Source organism: Octopus sinensis, linkage group LG7, assembly GCF_006345805.1.
Source record: "Octopus sinensis linkage group LG7, ASM634580v1, whole genome shotgun sequence".
Lineage (NCBI taxonomy): Eukaryota > Metazoa > Mollusca > Cephalopoda > Octopoda > Octopodidae > Octopus > Octopus sinensis.
The window spans coordinates 103951829-103964040 of record NC_043003.1 but is presented as its reverse complement, the minus strand read 5'-3'; the positions used below and the strand labels follow the sequence as shown (position 1 = coordinate 103964040).

At 38.6% G+C, this 12212-nt stretch overlaps 1 protein-coding gene across 1 annotated transcript; it reads left to right on the top strand.

Annotated features, from left to right (window-relative positions):
• The first annotated feature begins 2995 nt into the window (after positions 1-2995).
• Positions 2996-11838, top strand: LOC115214085 (gastrula zinc finger protein XlCGF7.1-like). The gene is made up of 2 exons (XM_029783132.2): positions 2996-3189; positions 10609-11838. Exon 2 carries the CDS (start codon positions 10726-10728, stop codon positions 11647-11649), a length of 924 nt encoding a protein of 307 aa, XP_029638992.1. The 5' UTR covers positions 2996-3189; positions 10609-10725; the 3' UTR covers positions 11650-11838.
• The last annotated feature ends 374 nt before the right edge of the window (positions 11839-12212 follow it).

Sequence of the window (12212 nt, the reverse complement as noted above, 5' to 3'; positions counted from 1 at the left end):
GGTTCTTGGCATCTAAGGTTACCTGTAGGAATTTTTTCCAACAGCCTAATCTGTTGTATGTATATGTAAATGATGATGATGATGATGATGATGATTAAGGCAGAAGGCCGACAATTTTGAGAGGAGAAGATAAGTCAATATGATTGATCCCAATATTTGATTTGATCTTTATTGTATCAACTCCATAAAGATGAAAGGCAAAATTAACATCGGTAGAATTTGAAATCAGAATGTTAAAAGCTGGAACACATGCATCAAAGCATTTATTCCAATGGTCTAAAGATCCCGCTAGATCACTACCTTAAATGTAATCATAAAATTACATAAGTATCTTAGAAGCAAGAAACATGCCAAATACAAAGCCAGCAATTTTGATACAAAATTGTGAAACTTGGAATGAGACAGTGGCACACATTGTGGAAAAAATGCTCCAAGTTGGCACAGGAAGAATATAAGAAATGGAGACACGATCAGGTTTTAAGTTTTACACTGGAAACTGTGCCAGAAATTGGGATTTAAAGCTGGAAATATATGGAACAATCATCAAGTCAAAAGAGTACTGGAGTCAATACTCAACTTATCAAACAAGGCCAGCAGTTTTGAAGGGATTGGTCAGTATGATACTGTGATATTATGGCTCTATAATTGTATAGATACATCAATAACATTCATCAATACATCAATAACACTTGGGGAAGCACATCAATGCGGGATAGCAGTTTCTGTGTTTGTGCAGAAAAACTGACTGAATATCTAAAAGAAGCTGTCCTAAACGGTGAGGTAGAGATCCTTAATGACTACATCAGTTTGGTTATGTACTGCCATCTGACCATTATGCCTTGTCTCAGACTGGAGCTTATGTTCTTTTGTTGCTTCAGGAAAGGACACATTCTATTGGCCAAGAGGTGCATCATCCCATGACCCCATGAAAGTTTACGAATGATATGGTTAATGTTATACAGGGAAGCTCCGCAATGATCCCTGAACATGTCTTTTCTCAGCTTGTTTCATTGATCAAGTTGTAGTCCTGGGTCAAGCACAAACTGATGTTGGACCTTTGGTATCTGAAGTGTGCTAACTCTTGCATTTTTTAGGGGGTTAGTGGAAAATATGAGTAACAAGAGCCTGAGAGCAATTCTCGTCAGGACTTTTAGGTTGGGGATAATAGACAATTTTGGGAAGCATAGAATTTGTTAAGATAGTATCCTGACAACAAATAACCAACTCAAGCAATTTATTCCATGATTCTGAAGAGGGAAAAAGGAAATGTTCTTGAAAGTTGTGAACTTTATTTATTCATTCTTTCAATTATTTATTTATTCGTTTTATAAACATGTCCACGAGGGGTAGAGACATTGAATTAAAAAAGATGACCAAAATTGTTGTTGAAACGATAATGACTAAACTTGTGGGCTTCTACCATGTCAGCTTTTAGATGTCAAATCTTCAGCGTGTTAATGATTAGAGAAACATGATACTCGAGATATGGTGAATGTCAGAGGGTATTTTCAGATACTGTATACATATAATATGATCAAGAGTTTGCCTGAAAACTCGGCTCACTCCAATACTGCATTTGTTTATATTCTCCAAAACTTTAAATGCGAGTTATTTCGTGCTGTGTTTTGGAGGTTGAACACTCTAAAAGCATTATTTCAGTAAATTAAATTTTTTCCCTTCACTATATTACATATGAGACTTTACTTTATGAGTATCTATAGCTTTTTTATGCAGTGAATCATTCAATTTTTATGCCTATAGGCTGTGATTTGAAGGTGGCTTAGATGTTATTTCTTGTAAGGCAGAAACCTTGAAACAGCTTTCTTGGGGGTTGACAAATAATGGCAAATTTAGAAGATCAATAACTCTGTCAAACAACTGAGTGAATATTCCATTGTTATCTCCCTTTAAAAATATGACTAGTTCTTGATGTCTTGAACAATATTCCATTAAACCAGTGCTTCATTTTGGTTTTTAAAATGTTGAACAAATAAAAGACAATTTCTCCCTAGCTAAGATATCAATTTGTGAAAGATATAACTGTTATTTCTAGCAGGCAATGCGACTGCGCAAAAGTTTACATTTACAACTTACTGCGAAACTTGGATTCTATATCGTCACGATATCCAAGAATTAGAAGGCTTTCGGCAGTAAAAGCGTTGTTCAATCTTGAACAGCAAATGAGAATATTGTGTGACCAATAACAAAGTCCCGGAAAGGACCAACAGTCAAAGCATCGAATCGCTCATCATAAAACACTGTCTGGAAGAATCAAGATACCCAATGCCAAGTCTTATTCGGTGAGCTCCCTTCAGAGAAAAGACCACAGGGTCTTCAAAGATACAAGGACCAACTTAAAACAACACTGAAAGCCACTGGACTTGAGCCTAAATCGTTGGAGGCACAAGCCCGAGACCGTGTACCAACTGGCGGTGTTCCACCACCATTGGAACCAAAAACTTCGAAGCCACCTGAAGAGAAAAGGAAGAAATCAAACGGCAGGTGAGAAAGGCTCGACAAAGCATCGACCTCGTCCTCCACCAAACATGCAGTCAGTGCCATAGACTCTTCTACGAAAGAATTGATCGACATAATCAACGCCGTTACCATAAAGGAAGCGATAAGCAAAGAAGAAATTAAATTTTCGGATACGAGATAAAACCGACGGCGGCGATAATTTCAATTAACGGGTACTACTAGCGAACAGTGGTCCCGGTGCTCGCACGCGCACAGTCGCGCATCCGCGCCAGCTAGTCATGATTAGTCGATCCTTACTTTGATTTTTTTTATTTACTTTGTTTAAAAAATTATTTATTGTGTTTTTGTGTTTTATTTACTTTGTTTAACAAAAATTATTTACTTTGTGTAAAAAAATTATTTATTTTGTATTTTATTTACTTTGCTAGGTAGTCGTTTTAGGATCGATTAGTCACGATTAGCTAGCGCGGATGCGCGACTGAGCGTGTTCGCGCACCGGGACCACTGTTCGCTAGTAGTGCCCAATTAACGATGATCAACTGATACACGATACAACCCTTGCATCATAAATCTGTACCCGGGATTAAAGCTGTGGGTACATCCCCAGTTGTCGTTCCTTATGAGATCGCTTTACCGTCTCAGTGACTCGAAACCGCGGAGGCATTGTTCAAATTTTTACTATTGTATCACGGCAATATTGCTTTCTTTCGGGTAAGTAAATCAGGTTATAATTAAACGCTTTCGCTTGGCGTTCAAATGAATAATTGACATATCTATATCTAATATATATATATACACATACATTGGTACTCCATAACAGGCCGTATGTTGAAATATCTAAATACGGCGAAGTTTAGGCCCACAAGGCGAGGCGAAAGCGAAACTTCGCCCACAAGTCTTTAAAATACTAGGTATAGAACAAGTATTTCCTTGGATGAAACCATCCCTTCATGAGGTTAACACAACCTCTAATCGAAGTACCTGTTTCTTACTAATGAAAATCACATTCAGATCACTGTTTTTGTTCTTTGGTTCTGTGTACATTTTAGGCTCTGGAATTTATCCGAATTCTTTAGTATTTATTATTATTCAACCCTGTTTTATGGGATCCAGTTCCCTTACCGCGCTAACTTAGGAAACACGGGCTTCTTAGGTCAAGCGCGTAAATCACATTCCATCTTAAAATCGCGTAAATCACTTAAAATACTGAACTAACCAGTTGATTTTGGGTTTCTTTTGGTTCAATAGGTTAACTATTTACCTTCAGCCATATGATCAAAGACGTTCCAGTTTATTTTTGTCAACTATAGTATATCTAGAACTACATTATCCTTCCATTCTTGAAACGATAGCATGTGAGTTAAGAAGATTTGGCTGTTATTTCTAGCAAGGAGTGTGCCAACACAGAGGGTCCTTTGTTAGTATTCAGAGTAATTGTTGAGCCCCAGGTCAGCTCTGATTAAAAATATCCTAGTCGGGTACTACTAGTGAACAGTGGTCCCGGTGCGCGCACACTCGTAGTTTTTTTACACAAAGTAAATAATTTTTTTAAACAAAATAACACACAAAAAGACAAAGTAAGGATCGGCTAGTCACAACTAGCTAGCGCGGATGCGCGACGACGCCAGTGCGTGCACCGGGACCACTGTTCTCAAGTAGTACCCAGTCCTTTTTATATCTTAAGTCTACATTGTGTTTCTTTCCTTGTATTAGGTAATAACAGTGTGATGGAGAGAATTCGGCTGCTATTTCTAACCTGTCGTGGATTGCAGGAATGAGTAAAAATAAAGTCGTTGTTAACTTTTGTAAGTCACATTTCTGTTCAGTTTCTGAAGTTTTATTATTTTACAGAAGTAAGATTTAACGAAACGGTTATCGTAATAATTATAAAAAGGATTTGGTGGCGAAGTGGAGTGAAAAAAAAAAAAGAATAAAAACCTTGGAAGAATTTGGACTCAGAACATTAAGACAGACAAAATGCTACTAAGAGTGTTGCCTGGCCTGCTAATGTTTCTGTCAGCTCACTGCCTTGTAATATTGTTTTTAATAGAGGCCTGAAAAGAAATTTGGGGACTAGTCTATTATGTCAACTTCAGTACTCAACTGGTACTTTTATTTTATTGACTTAGGGATAAAAGAATATCTTGGCAGAACATAGAGACTCATGCCTATAGGCTGTGATTTGAAGGTGGCTTAGATGCTGACCGCTGTATTTTCCAGCATCCAAGTCAACATAGCATAAAGTTTAAACAATTGTAAACATTCAAACATAGTTAACCTAGCTTTCTTTTGTTTTGTTCTTGCTGTAAACTTTCGTCTGAAAAATTCGACTTGTAGTCTGGGAAATACAGTAATTAGTACTATCTTGTGTAAAGGGTAAATGGTAAAGACTGCCTTTGGTCATGAATGACCATGGGATTGCACCTAGAGAGTTACCCTCCGACATGCAAGTCCGGGCAAGGTCGATTATGGATTTCATCTTTCAACGTAGTTTCAGAATACTGCACTCAGTGTCCACAAATAATACACAATGATGTTAACAGGTGTTAACAATACATTATTCGGTTAATATCTAGATCCGCACCCGGTGGAAAAAATGGAAACGCAAATGTGTAACAGTTGTAAGGCATCGTATATTGACGTAATAAGACGGAAAAAAAGGGCGCTGACGAACGGGGGTGGGGGGGGGGGTCGGAAAATTCCCAGGATCAACCGTAGAGGATCCACGCCCAGGTGGCAAAAATGGAAAAAAGTATGTGTAAGAGGTGTAAGGCATCGTATATTGAAGGAATATGACGAAAAAAAAGCGCGCTGACAAACGGGGGGGGGGGGGCTCGGAAAATTGCCTACGATTTAAAGAAAAATTTACCATCAATTTTCACCATTTAAACGCATTGTTGGCATAAATCTACCACGCATGTGGTAAGTACAGATTATATTTTCCCAATATTATTGATTGTCACAGAATAATTATCAATCGCAACTTCAAAAATTCAAATTCCATTACTTCAGTTTTCACTTTTTGTTTGTAAAATAAAAAAAAATATATATATAGACTAGCAGTATCGCCCGGCGTTGCTCGGGTTTGTAAGGGAAATAACTATAAAGCATTTTTAGCAAAAATATTGAAAAATATTGAAAATACCAAAAAAATTGAAATTCTCGACCCCATGTCGAATTTATCGATCTTTTTCAGAACTGGGGGAACTGCCCCCCCCTTCCGAACCCCCTCCCCCACCCCCGTTCGTCAGCGCCCTTTTTTTCCGTCTTATTAGGTCAATATACGATGCCTTACAACTGTTACACATTTGCGTTTCCATTTTTTCCACCGGGTGCGGATCTAGATATTAACCCATTATTCTAACCACCATCAACACTGGCAAAATTTTCACTTCTCGTCCATTTCTAAAGAAAATATGAACACTCCTTCATTTTTTTTTTTTATGTTTGATACTTGTTGGTCTCTTATTGCCAAACTGCTAAAATGTGCTGTTTACTTGTTGCTAAAAATGCTCTTTACATTCCAAGAGCAAATCCTGCCAAGATCTTAATCTTTTATCCCTAAGTCAATAAAATAAAAGTACCAGTTGAGTACTGAAGTTGACATAATAGACTAGTCCCCAAATTTCTTTTCAGGCCTCAATTAAAAACAATATTAGAAGGCAGTGAGCTGACAGAAACATTAGCAGGCCAGGCAACACTTTTGTCTGTCTTAAGGTTCTCAGTCCAAATTTTCCCAAGGTCGACTTTGCCTTTCACCCTTTCAAGGTCAATAAAATAAGTACTAGTTCAGTACCTTGTGCTAAAATTTGAAACCAATATTATTATTATTATTAGGGTGGTGAGCTGGCAGGATCATTAGGGCATCAGATGAAATGCTTAGTAACATTTTACTTGGCTCATTATGTTCTGAGTTCAACTACCACTGATGTTAACTTTGCCTTTAATCCTTTGGATATTGATAATATAGGTAATAGTTGAATACTGGGGTCAATGTAATTAACTAGCCCTACTTCCCTACAAATTTCAGGCCTTGTGCCTGCAGTAGAAAGGGTAGCAGATTGGCAGAATTGTTAGAGCACAAACAAAATGCTTTATGACGTTTCTTTTGATTCTTTACACTCTAGGTTCAAATCTGACCAGTCAACTTTGCCTTTTATACTTTCAGGAAATAAAGTACTGGGGTTGATATCCATGAGCCCCTTTCTCTCAAAATGGCTAGTGATATGTCTAAATTTAAAATAATTTAAGGGTGGTGGATTCACAAAATAGGACGAAATACCTAATGGCATTTGTTCTGACTCTATGTTCTAAGTTCAAAATTCTGTAAAGGTCATCTTTGACTTTCATCCTTTGTGATGGGTTCTATAAAATAAGTATCAGCTGAGCACTGGATTGATGTATCAATTAAACCCTCCTCATGAAATTGCAGGCATTGTGCCAAAATTAGAATTGTTAATACTAGTTGTACCAGCATCAGTAATAGTAGTCATAGTAGTGATGTCTAGGCAGAGTTTTGGATCAGAATGCCCACATAAATTGGACCTTTTCAATTTGTTTTCACCACAACCTTCAAAATGATAAGGGGCATCTTTTTATGGAAAAAAGTTTGGAAAATTTATCCATTGTTTTTTCCACTTCACCTCCTTTCCTGATCTTTTTACACTATGTACTTAAAAACTATGGGAGAAGCCTTTTCAGTATAAAAAAAATATAAAATATTGTAAATATTTTAAAATGGAAAAGTATGTGGTTTAAGAGAGATTTCTAGCACGTCCCACAACCACATTACTCATTTCTAGCATGTCCCACAACCACATTACTCATTTCTAGCACGTCCCACAACCACATTACTCATTTCTAGCATGTCCCACAACCACATTACTCATTTCTAGCACGTCCCACAACCACATTACTCATTTCTAGCACGTCCCACAACCACATTACTCATTTCTAGCACGTCCCACAACCACATTACTCATTTCTAGCACGTCCCACAACCACATTACTCATTTCTAGCACGTCCCACAACCACATTACTCATTTCTAGCACGTCCCACAACCACATTACTCATTTCTAGCACGTCCCACAACCACATTACTCATTTCTAGCACGCCCCACAACCACATTACTCATTTCTAGCACGTCCCACAACCACATTACTCATTTCTAGCACGTCCCACAACCACATTACTCATTTCTAGCACGTCCCACAACCACATTACTCATTTCTAGCACGTCCCACAATCACATTACTCATTTCTAGCACGTCCCACACAACCACATTACTCATTTCTAGCACGTCCCACAACCACATTACTCATTTCTAGCACGCCCCACAACCACATTACTCATTTCTAGCACGTCCCACAACCACATTACTCATTTCTAGCACGTCCCACAACCACATTACTCATTTCTAGCACGTCCCACAACCACATTACTCATTTCTAGCACGTCCCACAACCACATTACTCATTTCTAGCACGTCCCACAACCACATTACTCATTTCTAGCACGTCCCACAACCACATTACTCATTTCTAGCACGTCCCACAACCACATTACTCATTTCTAGCACATTCCACAACCACATTACTCATTTCTAGCACGTCCCACAACCACCTTCTTAGTTTCTTTGTCACTCTCACCTGTTTTGATGCTTTTCAATATTTTTTCTCCCCATAAACACACACGTTTTGTGGAATGTCATATCAATAGCTAAACAGCTTTGCAAATTCAAAGATGTGCATCAGAGCTAATTGTAATCATTGTTATTTGTGTAGTGGTGGATGGTATCTCTCACCCATGTAAGCTACTATACTCCATTTATGTCATCATCATCATCATCATCATTTAAAGTCCGTTGTCCGTGCTGTCATGGGTTGGACAGTTTGACCAGGGCTGGCAAGCTGGAAAGCTGTGCCAAACTCTATCAACTAATTGCCTTCAATCAGTTCAGGCACCTTCACTGCTGGACCCTACTTAACCCTTTTGTTGCCCTATTTCTCTTGAAATACATAGCCACTGTTTCTATTAATTTAGATAGTAATGAAAATTTTAGTAAAGTAACATTGTCATGATTGAGTTGGCATTTGAGACATGAATTAGTATAACAGTTTTATGAAAGGCTTAAATTTAGATCGCTTTAAAACAGAAAGTTTGTAACACAGAACTAGGAATGGTCTCAGGCAGGTTTAGGTCTACTATTTGTCATTTTATATATGCCCTCTTTCCCTTATATATTATTAACCACAGGTACTCATGCTGATGACATCATCATCATCATTGTTCGACCGTGGTTGAGACAATGGAATTTGCTATGTTACGCCAGACTTCATGGTCCATCATAGCATTACGGAGGTCCTGTTGCTGGATGCCTGTATCCCTGGAGATTACATCAGGGTAGGAGAGTGTGCACCCTCTGGTATCGCAAGCAGATGGCTTCCAGAGGAGAAGAGTAGAAATTACCTCATTTTCAGCTCTACAACAATGTCCTGCAAACTGGACTCTTCTACCTTTCACAAGAGATGATACAGGTGGTAGTTTCCCATATATTTGTACTTTGGTTGGATGACGCCTCCACGAGAGATTTTGAGCTCTCATAAGGAGACGAGTGTAAGTTCCATCCAACCGCCTCTCAAGCTTCTTTGATAACGTCCAGGTTTCTGAGCCATATAGTAGAATTGGTTCGACTGTGGCTTTGAAGATTTAAAGTTTGAAATCTCTACATTAGAGGCATTCATACTGGTGACTCATATAAGGCACTTAGTACACTCTGTGGAGAGGCTGGCATTAGGAAGGGCATCCAGACATAGAAACTAAGTCAAAACAAACTGGTGCCTGGTGCAGCTCTCCAGCTTCCCAGTTCCAGTCAAACCATCGAATCCATTTAGCATGGAAAGCAGATGCTAAATGATGATGATGATGACACATATATTCATAAAAAGAGAGGCAGTGATTTGTCCTTTGAGGTGTTGACATTCACCCAGGTATCAGTAAATCCATAGTTGGAATTGCATAGTTACACGAGTTGTGTACCTCCAACAGTGAGTGCAATAGTAAATTGGTAATGTTTAGGTTCCTGAAGGTGGCGAGCTGGCAAGAAACATGAGCACACCGGGCGAAATGCTTAGCAGTATTTTGTCTCTCTTTACATTCTGGGTTCAAATTCAGCTGAGGTCGACTTTGCCTTTCATCTTTTGGGGTCAAAAAATTAAGCACCAGTTGCGTACTGGGGTTGATCTAATCGACTGGCCCCCTCCCCCAAAATTTCGGGCCTTATGTCTAGAGTAGAAAAGAATGTTTAGGTTCCTGTTTCATCGGGTTTAACACCTGTGGAGGTGCATGGCTCACTGGTTCGAGTATCGGGTTCACAATCATGAGGTAGTGAGTTCAAATCCTGGACTGCACTGTGTGTTGTATTCTTGATTAAGACACTTTATATCATGTTGCTCCAGTTCACTCAGCTGCAGAAATGAAAATGAGTTGCGGCGTCACTGGTATCAAGCCCTTGCCTTTCACTTGGTTAACATTGGTGGTGTGGAGAGGAGAAACTGGTATGCATGGGCAACTGCTGGCCTTCCATAAACAAATTTGCCTAGACTTGTACCTATTTCTTTACTACCCACAAGGGGCTAAACACAGAGAGGACAAACAAGGACAGACTAAGTCGATTATATCGACCCCAGTGCATAACTAGTACTTATTTAATCGACCCAGAAAGGATGAATGGTAAAGTCGACCTCAGTGGAATTTGAACTCAGAACATAGCTGCAGACGAAATACTGCTAAGCATTTTGCCCAGCGTGCTAACGTTTCTGTCCGCTCGCCGGACTTGTACCATGGAGGGGAACTTTCTAGGTTCGATCTCATGGTCATTTATGACTGAAGGGGGTCTTTCACCCTTTAACACTACCACCTGACATCTTTGGTACTATTGACTGAGTCCATTCTGTTGCTGGTTTCCAAGTTGAGAATAGCTATCTTTTATCTGTCTGTGAGGCTCTGAAAAGATCCTAATTTCAGGCATTCCTCCTGTGGCTAAGCAATAAAACAATACACTGAGAGATGAAGGGAGAGACTTCTTGTAATTTGTAATCAAACATTTCCTTTTCATTTAATTTCAGGTTGTCTTAATTGCAGAACAATTTCAAGTCCCAGACATTGCACTACTTTGGATAATGCTATCATCCTGTGAGCGATAACAAGTCTTGTATGTATCACCATGCCGAGGGTTGTATAAAATGCAAAATCAAGTAACAGTGCAGCCTTATACATGTAATGTTTGTGAGAAATCCTTTCTACAAAAGGGAGATTTGGTAAATCACATGAGGATCCATGCAGGAGAGAAACCATATAATTGTGAAATATGTGATAAAGGCTTCAACAACAACTCTAATTACAAGAGACACAGGAGGGTCCACACCAAGGAGAAGCCTTACAGCTGCGAAATATGTGGAGAAAACTTTGGTTACAACAGCACTTTAGTAAATCATATGGCAATACACAGTGGTGAGAAACCTTTCCAGTGCATGACTTGTGATAAACTATTTTCCAGGAGTTATTGTTTAAAAGAACATATTAAAATTCACACTGGTGAAGTGACCCGTCGCCATGAAAACGACAAAAAACGCAAAAAGTCTACAGATAGAGAAAAACCATTAAAATGTCAGGTCTGTAAAAAGGGTTTCTTTTATATGAGTGAATTAAAGAGTCATCTTCGGGTTCACACTGGGGAAAGACCATATCAATGTGACATTTGTAACAAAGGGTTTTCTCGTAAAAGTGATTTAACGAACCACTTAAAAACACACACGGGAGAAAAACCCTATTCCTGTGATATCTGTGAGAGGAACTTTGGTGAACGGTCAACATTGAGTCGTCACAGAAGAATTCACACTGGCGAGAAACCATTTCAGTGTGTTGTTTGTGGGAAAGGGTTTGTGTCAAGTGATTCTCTGACTGGACATCTCAGAGTTCACACAGGGGAAAAACCTTTCAGTTGTGAAATCTGTGGTCAGAATTTTGCAGATAGATCTACTTTGAAAAGACATGGCCTGCGACACACGGGGGAAAGACCATTCCACTGTGAAATTTGTGGAAACAACTTCTCCAGGAAGTCAACGTTGAACACACATCTTCGGACACACAATAGTGCCCCCTTATGATAATTCACATATGAAGGGCATCCAGCCTTAAAAACCATATCAAAATAAACAGATGAGCACAATGCAGTCCCTGGACCTGTTTGATCCTCTCGGACCAGCCGACCCATTCCAGCATGGAACATGGATAATAAATGATGATGATGACATGATACAGTCTCTTGCCTTGCCATGAAATAAATTCAATAAGTTTTATAAGTATTTTTTATTTCTTGCTCTTTTAAATTATTTTAAATTGGATAATTTATTTTTTTAAATGTTTGAATCAGTATTTTTTTACTAATCAAAAATAAATAAAACATTTTAATCTCTTATAAAACTAATTTTTGGTTGTCTATATATATGTTTTGAACAAAATTTTTCATATATTATTTGTATTTGTATCCCCAGATCAGCCCTGATCGGACAGGTTACACTCAGAGACATTCCATTTATAATCATCTCGTCTGTTGGCATATCTACACTCTCCAAAGTTTTTTTCCTTTTCAGCACATTTAGAAATAGATTTGGCAGCCATAATCTTTTACTTGCTTCAGTCATTGAACTGCAGCCATGCTGGAGCACAG

Coding starts and splice junctions, on each gene's coding strand:
- LOC115214085 (XM_029783132.2), top strand. CDS start 10,726: ATGCAAAATCAAGTAACAGTGCAGCCTTATACATGTAATGTTTGTGAG.